This window comes from Grampus griseus (genome assembly GCF_964374135.1).
Source record: "Grampus griseus genome assembly, chromosome: 3".
Classification (NCBI taxonomy): Eukaryota; Metazoa; Chordata; class Mammalia; order Artiodactyla; family Delphinidae; genus Grampus; species Grampus griseus.
The window spans coordinates 114,296,257-114,320,521 of NC_139019.1; the positions used below are offsets into that span (position 1 = coordinate 114,296,257).

The 24,265-nt window shown below is 40.6% G+C and overlaps 1 protein-coding gene across 2 annotated transcripts in view; it reads right to left on the minus strand.

Annotated features, from left to right (window-relative positions):
- KLHL3 (kelch like family member 3) overlaps window positions 1-24,265 on the minus strand; it is a 110,368-nt gene that overhangs the window by 80,418 nt on the left and 5,685 nt on the right. For both annotated transcript variants that reach the window (XM_082652129.1, XM_082652128.1), the window contains exons 2-3: window positions 18,042-18,161; window positions 1,852-1,958 (exon numbers count right to left, since the gene is read on the minus strand). In XM_082652129.1, coding sequence (XP_082508255.1) covers window positions 1,852-1,958; window positions 18,042-18,161 — 227 coding nt within the window. The remainder of the gene's footprint in view (window positions 1-1,851; window positions 1,959-18,041; window positions 18,162-24,265) is intronic.

Consider the following 24,265-nt stretch of genomic DNA (forward strand, 5'->3'; position numbering starts at 1 on the left):
TTTCCAAACCACACAAACAGAGAAGAATGACTGGGAGAACTATTTACTGAAGTTGCAGCTAAATAATTATTGTAGACAAGATAAATTATTTTAAAAGAAAGAGACGAATGAAGGACAAGGACAAAAAAAGAAATAAAAACCTTACTACTAGAGTTTGAGGCTACTCCAAAGAGAATGTGGCTCAAATTTTCCAGGTAGTGAAATTAGCTGGTTTTCCAGGCTGCACTGTGGAATTCCTGGTCCAAGGCTCAAAGTGAGGTAAGTGTGGCTTGGTCCACTTAGCAAAAGCACTGCTCCAAGTTGAGGCCAGGTCCTTCACATGATGAGCCAAGGGAGACATACATGTGAGGAATTCTCCAAACGCCAAGTGCTAAGTACTCCCCGCCCCACCAAGAACCACTCCTGCCCAGCACAGGCTTTGTACTATATTAGGAAAAGGGCAAGAGCCTATTCAGCAAAGATGTGCCTGCACTCACCCATCCTTAGCAGCACCACATTCATTCATTTAACCTTCACTTATTCAGCCTCCTAAACATCAGGCCCTGGGGTGGGCGCTAAGGATTCAACAGTGACAAGACATAAGACATAATCCGCAAGCACCCAAAGCTCACAATCAAGGGTAGGAGACATTTTGTTCACTAAAATAATATTTTAGTCCTATTATGTACCAGGTACTCAGGGTACAGAAACAAACAAATCTAACAAGATCCCTGTCTTCATGGAACTGATACTCCAGTAAGGAGACACAGGTAAAAAATATATAAACAACCAACCAATGTGATTTTCAGATAGTGATAAATGTTATGAAAAAAATAGAATCAAGTTATGGAATAGAAAGAGACCTAGTGGGGAACTACGGCTCAGGTGGTCAGAGAGGAGGCAACATTTGATACAGGGTGAGAAGCAGCAGGTACATGAGACCCCAGAGCATGACCACCTCAAACCCCAGGAAACAGATGAGTATTTAGAGTGATAGTGACCACACTCAGAGGAAGCACAGGGTACAGATGAGTGTGTAGAAGAGACACCTGACCTCATCCAGCTGGCTTTCAGTCAGCAGTGATGGATACAGCACTGCCTGCACCTGGCTCAGGGGAGGTGCTGTGAGATACTGCAGACAAGAAGCTCAGCCCATGCGTTTCAGGGAATTCAGTCTTAGAAATAATACATGTGCAATAGTTGGACAAGGCTATTTGGCATGTTCAGGAAACAGGGACTCCCTGGAAAGTTGGCAAAGGTACTGAAACTGAATGCAGATGGTGAATATACCTCTGTCTTACTCTCCCCACCCCAAGCCCCACCATCACTTCTGCCAACTCTACCGCATTCCTATAAAGGTTAGAGGAGACTCAAGGTCCCTGCCTGGAAAGAACAGCTAAGGAATAATAAGACGTGGGCCAGCTAGGCCAGCCAGCCCTGGGCCAGGCATCCAGAAGCCAAGTTCCTCTCATTCACCGTGTGACCTCAGGCAAGTCCCTTCCTTTCTCTCAGCCTCAGGATCCCCCATCTGCAAAATGACAGCTCAGAAGCCTGGGGATGAAGCCAAGAGTCTACATGTCTAACCAGCTCCCTGACATGATTATGATGCATGACAAAGTCTGAGAATTCATAGACTATATGATGCTCCAGAGTTAACTGCAATAAGGGCTGCATGCTTGACTCGCCTGGCTGAGGGCCTGTCACGGTGCTTTGCATCTCCATGGTGCAAAGCAAAGAATCTGGCACACAGGAGCTCCTCAGGGTGGGCGTCACAGCCTTCTTTCCTCCCCCCTCTCATGCCACCACCCTCAATATTCTCCCAGTGGGGCTGCAGCCCCACAACCATGGGTTATCATTTGCCCCTCACCATACCTGTGAACATCGCACAGAAGTAGGGGCTGCAGGCTGCCAGGACCACACGGTGGGCTTCTATCTCAACATCTTCTGCCACAATTACCACGTCACACAATAGCTGTTTGCTGCAAGACACCAGTGGGAGAAAGGATGGGTCACAGCACCAATTCCCACCCCCAGCCACACAAGGGTATTTTTTCTCCCCCACCCTCCACATTCCATACTATCACCACGGTTGTCATACAGACCTACCATATCTTAAGTTAGGCAGGGAGATGGACTCATCAACTTTTCCAAGTCCCTAATAAGCCCCACATTCAGGCTTTCCTAAGGCACTCGACTCTGTAGAGATCTAACTACTGTGTAGCTGCAAATTCAGGGCTCCTTCATTTGTCTTCACATCTCTGCTCCGCAACTCCACAGGCTATGACTGAGAAAGGGGGACAGCAGTTCAAGGAGCAGTGGGAAAAGCTTTGGGCTGTTAGCTGAGTAACTGAATGAATGCCAAGGAGCATGAGCATGCCACTGAGGTGTGCCACCAGCTAGAACAGGTATTAACTCTTCCCCAAGGAGTCCACTGCCTGTGAAACACTGGTAAGAGGCCAGCCAGATCTGGAGGACTCAAGTATTTTTCTTCCCACCCAGGTTTAACACTAACATCAAAAAGACTCCGCCGGGGCTTCCCTGGTGGCGCAGTGGTTGAGAGTCTGCCTGCGGATGCAGGGGACATGGGTTCGTGCCCTGGTCCGGGAGGATCCCATGTGCCATGGAGCGGCTAGGCCCGTGAGCCACGGCAGCTGAGCCTGCGCGTCCGGAGTCTGTGCTCCGCGACAGAAGAGGCCACAACAGTGAGATGCCCGCTTACCGCAAAAAAAAAAAAAAAAAAGACTCCGCCGGTACACACAGTGCTCCCTAATGATCCTGGGCAAACTCCAATTACTGCAATTATTAAGAAAACTGTAACTACATTTTTACTTGTTTGTCACCCCCATACACTATGAACTTTAAAAAGGACTTGTTTACTGTTATATCCTAGACACCCGGTTGCATGCATAGCACACAGTAGGTCCCAAACTTTCACTAAATAAATAAAGGAATGAAATTTTAAATAGGATCAATCCACACTCAGAAACAGAATGAATATTTGACTACTTTGAAGACCGAAAGGGTACGACAAGCCCTATCAATCCAAGAATTTTTCCTCTACCAGCCTTTCAAGTTCTTATCCTGGCTATTATCAATACAATAGTCAACATTTTATGAGTTACATGTGCCAGGCACTGTTCTAAGCACCTTTTTTAATACATATTATTTCATTTAACCCTCTCTACAACCCTATGAAGTATGACTACTGTTATGCCCCATATTACTAAAAAAGGAAACTGAGGCCCAGAGAAGTAACTTTCCCAGGGTCATACAGAAAGGGAGCAGTGGATTCAGGATTTGAATATAAGCAGCTGAACCCAAGAACCCATGCTCTTAACTTCTATAGTATCGTGGTCACCACTAGTCCTTGCTTTAGATTGAAGCACTAGAAGTGGGAGGGAAGACAGGGAGGATAAACACATTTCAACTGTGATCCACTGGTAGTGGTTACTTAGCACACTATACTGGATTGAGAAGTCTGAGGTCATGACTGGGTTCCACGAGACAGTGATGAGATAAATATAATGAGTATGTCATGGTTAATAGATGGAAGAGAAGCTACATATTTGCTCTCCCTGGTATAGCATATTAAACCATTGCCAACTATTCAGACATTAGTCCAGGTTCACTTTTCAGAGAAATAGAGCCATACAGCCTGGGAAGGCTAGAACCACAAATGCCCTTAGAGATCACCCTATGTATGAAGCTCAGAGAGGTGGCCCAAAGCCACAGAAGCCTTAGTCTTGAATCTAGTTCTGACTCCAGGTACAGTACCATAATGCCTCATGATTGGTTGACACTTAGAATGGGAAAAAACAGTAGCTAGGTTATCTCCAGTGGGGAAAGGTGACCAGGAAAGGTTCAGCATATAGAATAAGGTACCAGTGAGGGGGCTTCTGGGAAGGGTGAGACCCCTGAGCACCAAAAGGCAAAACCTGGGGGTGGGACCTCATGCTGCAGTGAACAGCACACCTTACACACGAACTTTATCAGAATAAATCAGCTCAACTGGGAACAGAACTGGCTCTGCCCCAACAGGCTACAAGAACATGGACAAATTGACCCCATCAGTTTTCTCATCTTTCTTAGCTGCCTTGGGACATATACCGTGGGGACCAAATGAGATTGCAGATGCCACTTGAGAATAGGCTTGTTTAAATATGATTAAAATATATTGTAAAAATGTATTCCCAACAGTATAGACTCCGCTTGGACATTTTCATTTCTATTAAAGATTCTGGGGAGAAAACAGAGTTATCACTGCTATTTAAAAGTACAAGTAATTTTTTTTGGTAACCAGTATTTTAATAAGGAAAGTGTTGACACAGATGGGTCAGAAATGCTGAGCAAATTTTCAATGCCAGGTGATGGGCAAGCAAATGTCAAAGTAGGATATCTTACACAAACCCAGAAGAGCTGATAATTCTTGAACAAATGGGAAAGAGACCAGAAGGAATGAGGAGTAAAGATGGAGAATCCAGTCAAGCAAATAAATGAGAGCAGCTCTGATAGGTGGGAAGTGTATCTCAAGGCCAGAGAAACTCTAACCTGGGAGAGTGACCAAGAAAAACTTGCCACAAAGTCAGGGTAGGCTTTCCCAGCTGGTGGGAAAGCCTGTCTACACACTGGAGACATCTCAGTCTCCACTATGCAGGGAAAAGGGAAGAGGCAGCTCTACAAGCACTGCATGGCTCACAAGCACTCCTAATTCCAATTACCAGAGATCCTGTGAGATCCTTTTTTCTGAAGTATCAGACACTACTCCAAAGGACAGTCTTGAGGAGAGAAAAGTAGGGCTATACACACTGTGATTTGTAGGAAATAGAGTAGAGCTGTTAGGAAGGAGCTCAGGCCCTGGAATCAAACTGACCAGGGTTCATGTCCCCTGAGTATCATAGAACTGACATGTGTTGTAAACAAGATAATGAATAGCACTAATAGTAAACATTCAGTAAATATTTATTTCTTTTCTTCCTTTTTTCCACAAAATACTTCAATCAAGATTAGAGTAAGTTTTGGACATGGTAAATTTGAGCTGCCTTTTGGACATCTAAGTGGGGCTGTCAAGTAGGCAAGTGGATACCAGGGTCTGGAGTTCAGAGGTGGGAAATAGTTAAGAAGTTGGGGAAAAGGGGAAGAACCAACAAAAGAGATGAGAAAACAGCCAGTGGGATAGGAGGAAAACCAAAAGGGTGTGATGTCCAAGAAGCCAAGTAAAGACAGGGCTACAAAAAGGAAGGAATGATCAATTGTACCAAATACTGCTGATAAGTAAGATAACATTAGGGTGGCTAGCCAGGGCAATTAGGCAAGGAAATGAAATAAAGGGCATCCAAATTGGAAAGAAAGAAATAAAACTATCTCTATTCACAAATGACATGATCTTGTACATATAAAATCCCAAGGAATCCACTAAAAAACTACTAAAATAAATAAATGAGTATAAGGAGGTTGCAGAATACAAGATCAATATACAAAAAATCAACTGTGTTTCTGTACACTTGCGGTGAACAATCCAAAAATGATATTTTTAAAAATCCCATTTACAATAGCATCAAAAAGAATAAAGTACTTTAGGAATAAATTTAACAAAAAAATTCAAAACCTACACCCTAAAACTATAAAACACAGTTGAAGTAAATTAAAGACTTAAATAAGTGCAAAGACCTCCAGTGTTCATGAATTGGAAGATTAATACTGTTAAGATGGCAATTCTCCCCCAAAATGTTCTACAGATTCAATACAATTTCTATCAAACTCCCAGCTGGCTTCTTTGCAGAAAGTGACAAGCTGAGCCTAAAATTCAAATGTAAATGCAAGGGACCTAGAATGGCCAAAACAATCTTGAAAAAGAACAGAGTTGAAGAACTCAGGTTTCCCAATTTCAAAACACTACAAAGCTAAAGACAGTGTAGTAATAGCACAAGGATAGATACATAGATCAACAGAATAGAATGGAGAGTTTAAAATAAACCCTCACATTCACAGTTAATTGATTTCTGAAAAGGATGCTAAGACCATTCAACCGGGAGAGAATAATCTTTTCAACAAATGCTGCTAGGATAACTGGATATCCACATGCAAAAGAATGAAGTTGGACCCCTACCTCACACCATACACAAAAATTAACTCAAAATGGATCAAAGACCTAAATGTAAGAGCTAAAACTATAAAACTCTTAGAAGAGACATTGGGGTAAATCTTCATGACTTTGGATTAGGCAGTGGTTTGTTAGATAGGACACCAAAAGCACAAACAAAAAAAAAAGATACATTAGACATCAAAGTTTACAACTTTTGTGCTTCAGGACCTCAGGAAAATGAGAAGAAAACCTACATAATGAAAGAAGAACTTTGTAAATCATATGTCTGATAAGAAGCTTGTATCTAGAATACATAAAAACTTTACAACTCAATAATAAGTAGACATATAACCCAATTTAAAATAGGCAAAGTATCTTAATAGACATTCTCCAAATAAGATACAGAAATGGCCAATGATCACATGAAAAGGTGCTCAACATCATTAGTCATCAGAGAAACGTAAATCAAAACCACAATGAGATAACTCCTCACACATACTAGGATGGTTATAATCAAAAACACAGAAAATAACAAGTGTTGATGAGGATATGGAGAAATTGGGAGCTTCATACACTGCTGATAGAAATGTAAAGTGGTACAGCTGCTGTGGAAAACAATCTGATGGTTCCTCAAAAGGTTAAACACAGAGTTGTTATTTGACCCAGGAATCCCACTCCCAAGAGAAATAAAACATACATCCACACAAAAACTTGTACCTGAATGTTCACAGCAGCATTATTCATAATAGCCAAATGGCCTCAAATCTGTATATCCATACAATGAAATATTATTCAGCAATAAAAAGGAATGAAATACTGAGACATGCTACAGCATGAATGAACCTTGAAAACATTATGCTAAGTAAAAACTGTTAGTCACAAAAGACACATTATATGATTCCAAAATAGGCAAATCATAAAGACAGAAAGATTAGAGGTTGTCTAGTACTGGGAGGTGAGTGAATAGGGATAACAGGGGGATTACTGCTAAAGTATACAGGGTGATGAAAATATTCTAAAATTGATTGATGGTTGCCCAATTCTGTGAATATAATAAAAGGCATTAAATTGTACACTTTAAATGGGTGAATTGTATGGTATATGAATTATATCTTGATGAAGCTGTTCCCAAAAAAAGAAAAACAGCATATACATCTGCAAAAAATGAAAATTCTAAATCGAAAAGATATATGCACCCCAATGTTCATAGCAGCAGTATTCACAATAGCCAAGACATGGAAGCAACCCAAGTGTCCAGATGATTGGCTTAAGAAGATGTGATACACACACACACACACACACACACACACACACACACACACACACACACACACAAAATGGAATACTGCCCAGCAATAAAAAAGAATGAAAAATCTCCATTTGCAGCAACATGGATGGACCTAGAGAACACTATGCTTAGTGAAATAAGTCAGACAGAGAAAGACAAATACTATATCACTTACATATGAAATCTAAAAAATAATACAAATGAATGTATATACAAAACAGAAACAGACTCACAGACACAGAAAACAAATTTATGGTTACCAAAGGGGAGGGGGGAGGGGCAAATCAGGAGTATGGTATTAAAAGATATAAACTACTATACATAAAAGAGATAAGCAACAAAGATTTACTGTACAGCACAGGAAATTATACTCAATATCCTGTAGTAACCTATAATGGAATATAATCTGAAAAAAAATGAATCAGTATGCTGTACACTTGAAGCTAACACAATATTGTAAATCAACTATGCTTCAATTTTAAAAAGTTATACTAAAAGCAAGAAGGAATAAAAATTTTAAAGGCTAAAAAAAAATGATACACTTCAAAAGAAAAGAAAAACAAAAAGCAGTGTGCTAAAATGGCTCGTTACTAGTAATAAAGCCATACTGGAAAACAATCTAAAAAAAAAGATGAAGCAGAGAACTTTTTGCAATGGAGAAATGAGAGATTCAAACTGTAAAGATAAGATAGAAGATTGTCGCTCCTTTTCAGGCCTGATGAGGGGGTGCTATTCCAACAAGGACCACGTGCCCACTTGCTGGTTGGCTGGTAAGTCAGGAGACAAAGAGCCATTAGGGCTCTGCTGCCCAGAAGCAGCTGTTGGTCTGACCAGAGCAGAGCGAGGAAGTGCAAAAGTAGGAGGAAAGCTGGTTGGTTACCATGTCAGCAGCCCATTTTCTACAATGCAAGTATAAAGAACAGGAAACACGTGAATTGTGTGATTCATAAATTGCAAAGAACATGTGTGCTTGAACTAAAATAGCTTAAAATTGAGGGAGGGGAATGTGAAAATAATGCAAGAAATAACCCTAGGTCCCTGGAATATCAGGTAACATTTCATTAGCCTGACCCCTGAATGGCAAGGTGCTTCACCCCGGCCTTCATCAAAACAAAGTATGCCTCTCTCCAGTTCCCATTAAACTCACCCAAATCAATAAAGTGTCTATTCAGGCGCCCTTTCTCTCCCTGCCTCCCCCATTCCACGCTAGTTTTTTAAGTTAGCCATTTAAATACCTTAGAATTTGATATAGTCTTTGAACACCACTAGAATGCAAGCAAGATTGAGGGCAAGACTTTGTCTCACCTACTGCCATATGCCTGAAGCAAAAAATTGCCATCAGGGGACTTCCCTGGTGGTCCAGTGGTAAAGAATCCGCCTTGCTATGCAGGGGACACAGGGTCGATCCCCAGTCGGGGAACTAGGATCCCACATGCCGCAGGGCAACTAGGCCTGCATGTCAGAACTACTGAGCTCGCGCGCCTCAACTAGAGCCAACGTTCCACAAACTACAGAGCCCAGGCCTCCTGGAGCCTGCGTGCCACAACTAGAGAAGAGAAAACCTGCACACCACAACTAGAGGGAAGCCCACGCACCACAACCGCAACAAAAGATCCCGCGTGCCGCAACTAAGATCCGACGCAGCCAAAAATAAATTAAATAAATAAATAAAGACATCTTTTTAAAAAAATCACCCTCATAATAACAGCTGACACAGAATGTTCACTATGTTGCAAGGACTCATAAAATATCTAAGGAATAGCTATTATTATTATTATGCAACATGCTGTTTAAATTAGCAATTCTACTTCCAGGAATTAATTCTATAGAAATAATTGTAAATATGCACAAGTACTTAACAACAGTAATATATGTGCTATCACTGTTCTCAGCACTTAACTTATTAATCCTCTTAACAAGCCAGCAAGACTGGAACTATTATTAGCCCCATTTTATGGTTGACAAAAGTGAGGTTGGGGATATTAAGGAACTTGCCCAGGTTCACAGCTAGTCAGCACTGGAGCCAAGATTTGAAACCAGGCTGCCTGGCTCCAGAGTCTATGCTTGTGACCACTGTGCTATCCTGCTCCACACATAACCACTGCAGGTATTATTTATTTGAGGGATTGGAAAACCTAGACACCCAACAACAGGGAAGTGTTTTAAAAAAAAACAAAAATAGAATATCATTCATCCACTTAAAATGAAGTTGTAGGACAGTAACACAAAAAATTTGTTCAACTTAATGTTAAGAATAAAAATCTGGTTGAACACATACACTACTATATATAAGACAGATAAACAAGGACCTACTGTATAGCACAGGGCACTCTACCTAATATTCTGTGATAACCTATATGAGAAAAGAATCTAAAAAGAATGAATATATGTATATGTATAACTGAATCATTTCGCTGTACACGTGAAACTAACACAACATTGTAAATCAACTGTACTCCAATAAAATTAAAATATTTTTTAAATAAATAAAATAAAAATCACCCATAGGAAAAAAAATCTGGTTGAGACATATATATTAAAGAAAAAAAAGATCTCCTAAGGGTTAACAATGGTTAGCACTGTGACTTTTTGCTCACCTGTATTTTCTAAATGTTCTATAATATATTCTTTTTACAAAAAATTTACAAATTTTTAAAGAAAAATTTAAAGGTTTTAATTTAAAAACGAAAGGGAAATCCATGCCTAAACCTGAACTAAAATTTTCCCAACCAAAACATAAACAGATTGTGGTCCATTTGAAAAAATCAAAATCAATTTGAAAAAATCAAAAGGAAGAACAAGACTGTGATGGTTAATATTATATGTCAACTTAACCATGCTAAGTGATGCCCAGATAGCTGATAAAATATTATTTGTGGGTGTGTCTGCAAAGGTTTCTCTAGAGGAGATTAGCCTTTGAACTGGTAGACTGAGAAAAGAAGATCTCTTTCACCAGTGTAGGTGGGCATCATCCAATCCACAGAGGGCTTGAATAGAACAAAAAGGTGGAGGAAGGGTGAATTCTCTCTTTCTCTTCTTGAGCTATACTGGCCATCTTCTCCTGCCCTCAGACATCGAAGCTCTTGGTTCTTGGGCCTTTGGACCGCAAGACATACTCCACTGGCTCTTGTTTCTCAGGCCTTCAGATTTGGACTGAATTATACCACTGGCTCTCCTGGTTCTCCAACTTGTAGACAGTGGATTGTGGCAATTCTCATCCTCCACAATCATGTGAGTTAAACTCCTATAATAAATCTCCTCTTACATATCTGTGTCTATATATCTGGTTTTCCAGAGAAACAGAAGCAATAATATATATAAATAATATAATAATAATAGATATATAAATAGATATATTATTGGTTCTGTTTCTCTGAAAAACCCTGACTCATACAAAGATGATTCACTTAAATTTCAGCAAAGGACAAGTGTTTTCCAAAATAAGTTTCACAGAACACTCGGTCTATCCATAACAACAACAACCAAAGAGGATTCAAAACCATGTGGGAAACCCTCAGTTAGACAAGTTTATTGTATGACTTCTCAGAGATTTTAATATGCGTATATATATTATGAATCTCAGGGGGTGGGTATAGCAGTTTTATATAACATTTTTCAAACTCATTTTGTTACAGATCTCTTTTTTCCCCACAGAGCATCTTGAGGAAATGTTCCTCAGAACAGCCTTGGCAAACGCTGACTTATACAAAAGAGAAGCAGCAGGACTGTTGGAGGAGGTTAAATCCAAGTTGATGCTTTTGAGGAAAGATGCAAAAATGTGGTAACTTGCAAAAGAAGGAACAGACATAACAGGATTTTTTTTAGGTATTTAAGAAAAAGAAAAAATGCTAATAATATAAAGTGAGGGTTCGGGGAATTCTGTGTGCATGTCTATTTCCTGAGCTCTACCTTTAAGCAGTTACTACAGTTGGCTAAAGCAGGCAGTCTTTTCCCCCCAGTTTTATTGAGCTATAATTGACATATAACATTGTGTAAGTTTAAAGCGTATAATGTGATGATTTGACATATATTGTGAAATAATTACCACAGTAAGGTAATACATCTATCATCTCACATAGTTACCATTTATTTTTTGTGGTGAGAACATTTAAGATCTACTCTCTTAGCAACTTTCAAGTATGCAATACAGTACTGCTAACTATAGTCACCACATCGTACATTAGATCCCCAGAACTTATTCCTCTTAAAACTGGAGGTTTGTACCCTCTGACCAACATCTCCCATTTCCCACAACCCCCAGTCCCTGACAACCACTAACCTATTCTCTTTCTGTGAGTTCGGCTTTTTTAGATTTCACATATAAATGAGATCATACAGTCTTTGTCTTTCTCTGTCTGACTTACTTCACTGAATACAATGCCCTCGAGGTTCATCCATGTTGTTGCAAATGACAGGATTTCCTCTTTTTATGGCTGAATAATATTCCAGTGTGTATATATACCACATCTTCTTTATCCATTCATCCACTGACCAACAGTTAGGTTGTGTTCATGTCTTGGCTACTGTGAATAATGCTGCAATGAACATGGGAGTGCAAATATCTCTTCGAGATGGTGATTTCATTTCCTTCAGATATATGCCCAGACATGTGACTGCTACATTGTATAGCAGATCAATTTTTTTTAATTCGTTTATTTAATTTTTGGCTGCATTGTATCTTCACTGCTGCATGCGGATTTTCTCTAGTTGCTGAGAGCGGGGGCTATTCTTTGTTGTGGTGTGCAGGCTTCTCACTGCGGTGGCTTCTCTTGTTGCAGAGCATGGGCTCTAGGCGCACGGGCTTCAGTAGTTGTGGCGCACAGGCTTCAGTAGTTGTGGCTCACAGGCTCTAGAGCGCAGGCTCAGTAGTTGTGGTACACGGGCTCAGTTGCTCCGCGGCATGTGGGATCTTCCCAGACCAGGGCTCGAACCCATGTCCCCTGCAGTAGCAGGCAGATTCTTAACCACTGCGCCACCAGGGAAGCCCACAGATCAATTTTTAATTTTTTGAGGAATCTCCATATTGTTTTCCATAGTGGCTGTACCAATTTACATTCCTACCAATAGCACACAAGTGTTCCCTTTTCTCCACAGCCTCACAAGCACTTGTTATCTCTTGTGTGTTTGTTTTGTTTTGTTTTGTTTTGTTTTGCGGTACGTGGGCCTCTCCTGTTGCGGAGCACAGGCTCCAGACACGCAGGCTTAGCGGCCATGGCTCATGGGCCTAGCCGCTCTGCGGCATGTGGGATCTTCCTGGACCGGGGCACGAACCCACGTCCCCTGCATCGGCAGGCAGACTCTCAACCACTGCGCCACCAGGGAAGTCCTCTTGTGTGTTTTTTATTTGTCTGTTTTTGTTTGTTTGTTTGATAATAGCCATTCTAACAGGTGTGTGATACCTTATTGTGATTTTGATTTGAATTTCCCTGATGATTAGTGATGTTGATCCCCATTCCATGCACCTGTTGGCCATTTGGGTATCTTCTTTGCAAAAATGTTCATTGAGGTCCTTTGCCCATTTTTAATCATTTTTTTCTACTGAGTTCTAAGCATTCCTTGTATGTTTTGGATATTAACCCTTCATAAGATTTATGGTTTGCCAGTATTTTCTCCCTTTCATAGGTTGCCTTTTCATTTTGTTGATGATTTCCTTTGCTGTGAAGGAGCTTTTCAGTTTGATGAAGTCCCACTTGTTTATTTTTTTCCCCTGTTTTCTTCCAGGAGTTTTATGGTTTCAGGTCTTAACATTTAGGTCTTTAATCCATTTTGAGTTAATTTTTGTGAGTGGTGTAAGATAGGAGTCCAATGTCATTCTTTCACATGTGGATGTCCAGTTATCCTAACACCATTGGATGAAAGACTATCCTTTCCCCATTAAGTATTCTTGGCTCCTCTGTCAAATAGTAGTTGACCATATACATGTGGGTTTATTTCTGGACTCTCAATTCTGTTCCACTGGTCTACATGTCTATACCATACTGTTCTGATTACCATAGTTTTGTCATGTACAGTTGACCCTTGAACAACATGGGGGTTAGGGGAGCAAACTCCTCCTTCCCCACGCAGTCGAAAATCCACATATAACTTTTCCATATCCACAATTCCACATCCAGGATTCAACCAACCACAGGTAGTGTAGTACAATAGCAGTTAATGAAAAAAATCCAGGTAAGTGGACCTTTGCAGTTCAAACCCATGTTGTTCAAGGGCCAATTGTAGTTTGAAATCAGAGAGTGTGATGTCTCCAAACTTTGCTCTTCTTTTACAAGATTGCTTTGGCTGTTTAGGTTCTTTTGTGGTTCCATACAAATTTTAGGATTGTTTCTTCTATTTCTGTGAAAACTGCCGTTGGAATTTTGATAGGGATTGCACTGAATCTACAGATGGCTTTGGGGAGTATGGACATTTTAACAATATTAATTCTCTCAATCCATGAGTATGGGATATCTTTCCATTTATCTGTGTCTCTTCTTCAATTTCTTTCATCAATGTCTTATGGTTTTCAGTGTACAGATCTTTCACCTTCTTGGTTAAATTTATTCCTAATATTTTATTGCTTTGACACTATTGTAAATGAGATTGCTTTATTTCTTTTTCAGATAGTTTGTTACTGTATAGAAATGAAACTGACTTTTGTATGTTGATTTTGTATCCTGCAACTTTACCAAATTTGTTTTTAAGTTCTAACAGCTTTTTGGTGGAGTGTTTTAGGGTTTTTTATATATAGGATCATGTTATCTGCAAACAGAGATGATTTTACTTCTTCTTTTCTAATTTGGATGGCTTTTATTTCTTTTTCTTGCCTAACTGCTCTGGCGAGAACTTCCAGTACTATGTTCAAAAAGAAGTGAAAGTGGGCACCCTTGTCTTTTTCCTGACCTCAGAGAAAAAAGCTTTCAAACTTTCACCATTATGATGTTAGCTGTGGGTTTGTCATACAGGGCTTTTAACATGTTGAGGTATGATCCTTCTATACCCAATTTGTTGGGAGTCTTTTATTATGAAAGGATGTTGAATTTTGTCAAACAGCTTTTCTGCATCTATTGAAAGGATCTTATGATTTTTATCCTTCATTCTATGAATGTGGTGTATCATATTTATTGATTTCATTATCTTGAACCACCCTTGCATCCCAGAGATAAATCTCACTTGATTATGGTATATGATCCTTTTATCAGATCATACTTTACCAGATCATACATATACTGTTTGCTAGAACTTTGTTGAGAATTTTTGCATCAATATTTATCAGGGATATTGGCCTACAGTTTTCTTTTCTTATAGTGTCCTTAGCTGGCTTTGGTATCAGGGTAATGCTGGTAATGAGTTTGGGATTATTCCCTCCTCCTCAAGTTTTGGGAAGAGTATGAGAAGGACTAGTGTTAATTATTCTTTGAAAGTTTGGTAGAATTCACCAGTGAAACCATCTGGTCATGCTTTTCTTTGTTGAGAGATTTTTGATTACCAATCCAATCTCCTTAATCATTACTGGTTTGATCAGATTTTCTACTTCTTGATCCAGTCTTCATAGTTTATATGTTTCAAGGAATTTATCCATTTCTTCTAGGTTATCCAATTTGTTGGTATATAATTCTTCATAGTGGCCTCTTGTAATGATTTGTCTTTCTGTGATAACAGTTGTAACGTCTCCTTTTTCATTTATAATTGTGAGTCCTCTCTCTTTTTATCTTGGTTAGTTTAGCTAAAGATTTGTCAATTTTGTTTATCTTTTCAAAGAAACAGCTCTTAGTTTCATTGATTTTTTTCCTATTGTCTTTCTAGTCTCTATTCCATTTTATCTAATCTTTATTATTTCTTTCCTTCTGCTAAATTTGAGCTTAGATTGAACTTCTTTTTCTAATTCCTCGAGGTGTAAAGTTAGGTTGTTTATTTGGAGACCTGAAGTCTTAAATCAGACAAAGGACACAAGCCATACTCAAGGGAACTAAATGAGGAACTTCAACAGTGTCTAGGGAACACAACACAAATTCTTTAGTGACAAAAGAGAATTAGGATTGAACGTTAGCACTGCCCACTGCCTAAAACAACTATGGATGGAGCTTCTAGGAAATCTGGCAGGAAGCCTAATAAAAATTGATCAGTAAGGCTTCCCTGGTTGCACAGTGGTTAAGAATCTGCCTGCCAATGCAGGGGACATGGGTTCGAGCCCTGGTCCGGGAAGATCCCACATGCCGCACAGCAACTAAGCTCATGCACCACAACTACTGAGCCTGTGCTCTAGAGCCTGTGCTCCACAACAAGAGAAGCCACCGCAAGGAGAAGCCCATGCACCACAACGAAGAGCAACTTGCCGCATCTAGAGAAAGCCTGTGCACAGTAAAGAAGACCCAACGCAGCCAAAAATAAAATAAATTAATTAAAAATTTTTTGATCAGTAGGGCATAAGACAAGTCTAATTTAACTTGGTTTTTAATGCCAAAGACTAGGCCTTGCAGAAAGGAGAAATGAGTAAATGAATATAGAATTTTTGTTTACAAGTAGTTTAAGCCCCTACCCAAAACACACACCTTCAGCTATATGTGCTTTTGCTCATGCCATTTTCTCTGGCTGGAAGACTTCCCCCTAACCTTACCACTTTTCATTTCTCTAACTCTTACTTGTTCTTCAGAATTTAGCTCAAGCACCTTCCCCTTTAGGAAGTGTCCTCCAAAGTTGCGGTTTGACACGCTTGCTTTCACGACACCCTTAAAGAAACTAACAATTATTGCATACCTACCACCTGGCAGGCACCTGATGCAGTTTTCCTTCATAACACCTATTTGCACTGTAGAAAGACCATTTTTATTGACTTACTATCATTTTTTACCTTGTACCCTCACCCACGCATCCCAGAGCCTAGCCAGTATGTCTGGGCATCTTTGGTGGATAACTCAAAGCTCCTATGAAGTACAAGGTGCTAGAGATTAAAATGATTCAGAAGTTGCCCCTGCCCTCAGGGAGCGCATGAACTACAAAGAGGGTATAAACAGTTACAACTCACAATAGGATGAAATATGCGGTAAATAATGGCATGGGCACAACAGAAACATGAAAAGATGCTCAACATCACTAATTATTAGAGAACTGCAAATCAAAACTACAATGAGGCATCACCTCACACCAGTCAAAATGGCCATCATCAAAAAATCTACAAACAATAAATGCTGGGGAGGGTGTGGAGAAAAGGGAACCCTCTTGCACTGTTGGTGGGAATGTAAATTGGTGCAGCCACTATGGAGAACAGTATGAAATTTCCTTAAAAAAATAAAAATAGAGCTACCATATGATCCAGCAATCCCATTCCTGGGCATTTATCTGGAAAAGATGAAAACTCTAATTCAAAAAGATACACGCACCCCAATGTTCATTGCAGCACTATTTACAATAGCCAAGATATGGAAGCAACCTAAATGTCCATTGACAGATGAAGGGATAAAGAAGATATGGTATATATATACCATATATATATATGATATAGATATAGATATAGATATACACCATCATTTTTTACATATATATATAAATATATATATAACGGAATACTACTCAACCATAAAAAAGAATGAAATAATGCCATTTACAGCAACATAGATGGACCTAGAGATTATCATACTAAGTGAAGTAAGTCAGACAGAGAAAGATAAATATCACATGATATCACTTATATGTGGACTCTAAACTAATGATCCACATGAACTTATTTACAAAAAAGAAATAGACTCACAGACATAGAAAACAAACTTATGTTTACCAAAGGGCAAAGGGTGGGGGAGAGACAAATTAGGAGTTTGGGATTAACAGATACATACTACTATATATAAAATAGATAAACAAGATTTACTGTACAGCACATGGAACTATATTCAATATCTTGTAATAATCTATAATGGAAAAGAATCTGAAAAAGAATATATATATATAACTGAATCACTTTGCTGTACACCTGAAACTATCACAACATTGTAAATCAATAATTTATTGTATTTCAATAAAAAAGATAACTAATAATGCCATGGGCAAAGGAAGCTTCTGAGCTCTCTGCTAAAGAAGAGATTGTATGCACAGCCTTCGTACAGAAAAACATGTTCAGTGCCCTGAACCTGTCTTGCAAAAAAGCTCAGCAAACATGCACATTGGTATTACAAATAGCCTGCACACCGCTCACTGTTTAGCTCAGTGAGGATGAGTGCTTCTGCATTTCATTTCTCTCTTTATAGAGTTAAACTGCATTTTAGAAGCTAGGTATTCTTCCATTCATGTGGTTGTCTTGACAAAGACAAAAGTTCAGACCAAAGCATGAGAGAGGGAGGCCCAAATAAAATGCCTGGCATCCACAATCTTTAATCTGCAGTTGTGTGTAGGTGTTGTAATCATTCTATTACTGGCCTTCATGCAGCTGGTTCAGTTGGAAATCAAGTTTATGAACAGAACTGCTGTAACCAAAATGGATTTTTTTCCCCAGTGATTAAGCACTGAAACAATAGGTGTTAAATAAATACAAAGGAAAGAGAGAAATTTGAGGAAGCCATTCTGTCTCTATCAGAGTTTGAAAGGGAAAGCCAAGTGACAAGTGTGGGTGAGGAAGAGTCAGACTTCACTAGTTGGTGGTGTTCTGACCTCTGTTCTCAGTCCCTGATGATGCTCACCCAGCAAGTTCCTTCCAAAAGGGCACGAGCAAAATAGGAAAAGTACCTCCGCAGTTCATTCATAACCTTGAACGCCTTCCCCATGTGGGCAGGGTTGACAGTAATCGTCCTCTGGTTCTTTTCGTCATCCCCAGCCTGTATTGGGGGCTGGGAGCTCAGCTTGATGCTGTGAACAGGAAGGGAGTGGGAAGGGAAAGAGAGGATCACATGTTGGTAAACTCGTTCATCCAACTGCCACAAACCCATGCATTTGCCCACCCACCAGGGGCATCTCTGTCAGCCTGTTCTCTTCACCACAGACCCAGCAGGGAAGGAAATCACTGGGTCAGGAATTTCTTCAGGATCTTCCAGTGCAAAATGCACCCCTCAGAAAATGTACCCCTCAGATCCGAGCTCAGCTTCTTCCATCAAGCACAGGTGTAACTTTGTGGGAGGTCCTTATCCTCCATCTTTCCATCCCTAAAAGGGTAGGGGGTGAGGAGAGATTAAGCACTACACACTCACTTCACAGGGATGTTGGTTCATTCAACGAACATTTAAAGGAGTTTACTATGTGCCAAGCACTGTATTTAAATTCAAGAGAAACACAACAATAAGGAAATCACAGACCTTGCTTTCACAAAGCTTAGAGTTCAGTGACAGAGAAAGCCAGGAAAACATTTCTCAGAAGCACAAAGGATAGGCAACTATCCCAGTGCTGGCAGGTTAAGGAAAAACTTACTAGAAGCTGAGGAAAAACAGAAGTCTTAAGGAAGAGCAGAAATTAGCCAGGTAAAAAGGACGATGGGAAACAGCAGAGGAAACAATATGAACAAAGACCCAGAGAAAAGGAGTCAAGTATGTTCAAAGCACTGGAAGTTCAGTAAAACGAAGAGTATCAAGAGAAAAGCCTAGAAGACTGATCAGTCTTTTAAGTGTCATAAACAAAGCTAAGGAGTTTGGATTTCATTCTAAAACAATGAGAAGCCATCAGAGTTTTAAGCAAAGAAGTGGAGCAGGAAGTAGGTGAACACATTTGTGCTTTAGAAAGATCACATTGGCTACAGCGTGGAGAACAGTGGCACAAGAGTGAAAGCTTTGGCGAAACCATAATCCCATAGAAAGACAAGGGATTGTAATTGTTATATAAAGACTAGCTATGTGGCCTAAATGAGCAGGTGGTGACTAGCAAGAGCCACCCATAATCTCAAAGCCCTCTATACCAAAGACAAAACACTCAAATTCCTATGGGATGCCAGCCAGATGCCCAATCACTCCTGAGCAACAAGTCTCAACTTGATGGTGGGGTGGGAAAGAAGAATCCAAAAAATGAGCAAGGAAAGGACCTTCTCCCCAAACTGGTAAAACTATTCAGCTCCAAGTCAAGTCCAGGACATTGGAGTTAGGTCTCTTTGGACCAGGTTAAGCTCTGCTTTGCTAGTAGAAAAACAGAACCTTCTCCACTTGTGTAGATTTGGGGACCCACAGTTCACTCCAACTCTAAGACACTGAGAGTAGCTTCCTTTGCCTTCCCCTAGTGGGCCTCCGTTGATGCTACCACCTAGTCTTGCAAACTGGCTCAAGACAGGCGTTGCTATGGTTAAGAAAAAGTTCCGGAGACCTGAGAGTCTCTCTCAATTTCACACTGGGATTGGTAACCACTGAAACATTCCAATATAACCAGCATGCCAGACCCACAGCTTGTCTGACCAGGACAGATGCCTCTTCTGGCTTCCTTCCCACTTTCACTTCAGCATGAAAATGTAAGCTACAGACCTCTGAACTTGGGGACTGCCTGCATTCAGGGTGCAAAGAAGTTAGTTGAGCACAGTATGATAAATATCAAGACAGATGATTAGAATCATGTGTTTAAAAAGGTGAAGAAAATCTCAAAACAGAGAATGTTATCAAGGAAGGGGAGAACCCAGTAAAGATAAAAAACTTCATATTAAAAATCCCACAAGTTGGGCTTCCCTGGTGGCGCAGTGGTTGAGAGTCCACCTGCCGATGCGGGGGACACGTGTTCATGCCCCGGTCCGGGAAGATCCCGCATGCCGCGGTGCGGCTGGGCCCGTGAGCCGTGGCCGCTGGGCCTGCACGTTCAGAGCCTGTGCTCCGCAACGAGAGAGGCCACAACAGTGAGAGGCCCGCGTACCGCAAAAAAAAAAAAAAAAACCCACAAGTATAATTTCTTTTGTAGTTAGTGTCCTTCCCTACTCCATGCCAGACAGATATAAATTTCTATTTTATACCAAAGGTTTAACATTTTTGCTTTTGATATTTAAGCCCTTATTTTATCTGATGTTGATTTTTATGTCACTATATTAAATAATGGATCTAATTTTTTCCTGTAAGTTCCATTTATTGAATACTTCTTTTTCCCACTCACCTGTTATGCCACCTTTAGTCATATATCACAGAATGTTGAACATAAAGTGTGCTAATGAATATTCCTGTCATCTTCCTGCTTTTAAAAAAGATGTTTGTAGTGTTTCCTCACTGTGTGTTAATTTTAGGATTTCTGCAGATGGCCTCTATCAAATTAAGAAAACTCCCTTGTGTTTTATTTTTTAATCATAAACTGAATTTTATCAAATGTTTTTGTGAATCTAATGAGATGATCATACGTATTTTTCCCTTTAATCTTTCAATGTCGTATATGACATATATTTTCTAATACTACACTATACTTGCATTCCTGGAGTAAATTTAGAAACTGTAAAACACTGCACAAATATTCACTACAAATGTTGTCTTCAAACTGTAGAGAGACTTAAAAGACAGGAAGAGAAAACATAATCTGGTACTGATCAGGAACAACTGAAGGTTTCTGACAGAGAACTAATAAGATTAGAGCTCATAAAAGCCCAGGGGACAGAAATTATTAGTTCTATTTTACATATATGGAAGAGACGTAGACCAAACAGAGCCATTTTGGAAGCACTGACAACAACCTCCACTGTGACTAGTAACTGGGAAGCTTGCTCTCCCTTGTTGTGTTGGACTTTGTACTTTACAGACTTCCAGAATGGTCCAGTTAGTTAAGTTTTGCCTCCTCTATGAAGCCCTTTGAATACTTCAGTCCTAAGTGATCTCTGCCTTCCTTAAACCACTGTAGTATTTCTGGCCTGTAACTCAGTTGGCACATAGGACACTGACCTGTGTTTGAGTACCTTTTCATAGCACATATTTAGCCACCCAGCCCCCTCATGCTAGATTTGACATTCCTGGTGAGCAAGGACTGTGTGTCCAAGGACTCTCATACGGCCTAGCCTTCCCAGCGTAGGGCCATGCCCACAGCAGGTCTTCATTACATCGTTCTCATCAATGAACTCTGATCTGAAGACCTCTCACTGTCCCCACAGTGGTAGAGAGCACAGCAGAAAGGGATGGTCTGCCCCAACCACTGCCCCCAACCCAACAATTTAAAAAAATGAAAGTAGAGCTGGTCTTCAGAGTTAAACTACAAATCAATACACACAAACTATTAATTATAGAAGTTATACATAAAAATACATAAACTCTAAACATCAGGCCCTCTTCATGGCACGCAACCTCCCACAGCCTTTTCTCCCACCCTCCCCTCTCCTCTAAAGTCCAGAGCCATATATCCAGTGTCTGAATCAACTCCGCTACTTAGATATTCACAGTAACTTATACTCAACTTATGCTCCCCACCTTCCCTCAAGCCTACTCTTCTATCTATATTCTCGATCCCAGAGGTATAACCAACTACCCACTCACCTATCCAAGAAACTGGGATATCATCCTTGATATCTTCTTCCCTCCCTCTCTCTCTCTCACTTCTCATATAACCACAAGTCCCATCGGTCCTAGGTCCTTTACTATCTCTCCACCTCATTCCCTTCTCACGGTCACTGCTACCACGACTTCAGTCCAGGCCATCAAGATCTCTCACCTGGGTTACTACAGTAACTTCCTCACAGACTCCAGAATGATCTTTACAGAATGTCATTGTGCGCATGGCACGTTCTATGTGAAACATCTCACTGGTTCCTCACTGCATCCAGAATAAGCCTCAGAGACCCATCCTGGCCCTGCATAATCTCATCGTTGTCCTGAAGACTTCTTGTTACTGAGGTACTAAAATACTCACAATTGCCTTAATAAACCAGGCTCTTTTGCCCTATCCCCACCCACTGTCCCCTATGTCTAGCTCATTCCCACCAGCGCTTCAGACTTCTTGCTGAAGGCCTTCTCTATCATCCTCCACTACCCTGGACTAACTTCCCCTCTTCTGTGTTCCCGCAGTACTCTGTACTTCCCTCTGTATTATACTGTAGTGACCTCTTACTTCTCTGTCTCCTCTTACTTCTTCTCTCCCCCACAGAATGTGTGCTGGTAAATGTGTAAGAGCTGGTTACAAAGAAGGGAGCCCTGGTTTGTAACATTTGCCAGTTTCCTTGGTGTAAATACCTCCACCATGGCAGATTTCAAGCCACCAATGGGATCTCACTGAACACATGGAGTTGGGAAGAGATGTGCATTATACCACCATATAGTACTTCCACTACACAAGTATAATAGACATAATCTAAAGGGCATAGATATTAGCAAAATAATTAGAAAGTGATGAGTCTGTACTATACTTGTTTTTAATATAATTTATTAGTAAGTTACATAATTTAATTTTTAATAAGGGCTGTATTTAATAACTGACTCACAAAATTCTTAAAAATTTAACAAGCAGCTCCAGCAAGTGGGTGAGTGCTGGCTCTTGCACACCACTGCCCACCCTAGATTTTGAGCTCCATGAGAACCAGGATCGTGCCTTATTTCCCTCTATAGTCTTAGCCTCTGGCACATGACATGTGCTCAATAAATGATTACTGAGTAACTGAATGGATGGATAAGTAAATGAGGTATAACGGTCAATTATTCCATCTTTCCTCACATCCCCTCATTAAAGTAATTATAGCTTTATCCCTCTCAACTTCCCCCACCCTCCTCCCCATAGGAGGTACTGGAGGGAGGGGAGGGGCATCCTTAGCCAGTCTAGTCCCCTGCATTGGTGATACAGTATCAGGAGGATGTGGAGGCGGGTGGAGAAGAGAAAGCCAGACTCAACTAGAGTAGAAGGAAGAAAGCAAGAAGGGTTGCCGCTTACTGTGTCAGTTCTCAGGCTCTTTCCATCACTAAGGAAAATCCAGGCAATAATAGAAAGGAAAGGACAGTAGAAGGCATGTCAGCAAAGCAGGAGACATAAAAACCGCTGAGCATCCAATTGTGCAGAAGTGTTTGGGGGATGTGCCAAACGAGGAGCTCCAGAGCGTCCAGGGTGTGAGAGAATGGGGAGGAGAGGAAATGGGAGTCTAAGAAACACTGCTGAGGGTTAAAGACTGCATCCCCACTACAAGTCTTCAAGAGATGCAAATAAAGTTCAGGCAGCGTGGGCCACACACACAGAGCCCAAGCACGTTATGGTCAGGCTATAGATGAGACACAATAAAGAGAGTCAAAGTCACCTAAAGAGGGCAGCACAACTCTGAGTCGGAGTTAAGACTATGCCGAATGCATTAAAATCCCTCAACAAAAATGTCCTTTAGAAAGGGAAATTGAAAAAAATCAGACTGAGAAAGCCCTTGGTCCAGCTCATCCAACACTATCCATGAAAGATACGATTTAATCATCAGACAATCATTTGGTTCAGCCTCAGGTCAGATCCCTGTTGTGGAACTTGAAACCTATAAACACTCAAATGCCCTAACTCAGTCCCCAGCTCGCAATGGAGCCTCTTGATCAAGTTGGCCTCCCCCATGGTTCTCCTTCAGGAAGCAAGAAAGTGGTAGCAGGCTCTCAGGAACGTTGTGCCAGTAATACTGTTCATCACAAATTAATAAAGTGACACTCTGACTGCTGTACCTCAGTCATGATGAGTTCATCAGCATGACTCCACTTCTCCAAGTCTGGGCAGCAAAGGAAACTGACAAGAGAGGATTTCAGAACCTACCAGGCTCTGGGCAAACTGCAGATCTAGCTTATTTCTCAATCCTAAAGTTCAAGGCCAAAATGACCAAATTTAGATGTCTGCATCTGGATGAATGAAGGACCTGGCACTTGAAGACACCCAGGCTGCAGGATTCAGGGTGTGATGGTGCAGTCCTGTCATCAAGAAACACCCCCTACACACAGGCTGCTATAGAGCTCCATATTCTCCTGCACTTTCACAGTGCCACCTCAGTTCACAGCAGCAGCTGATTCCCTGCAACAGGACACATGGACACAGAGAAGATATGTATCAGTAAGCTACAGCTCCTGGGTAACAGTAAC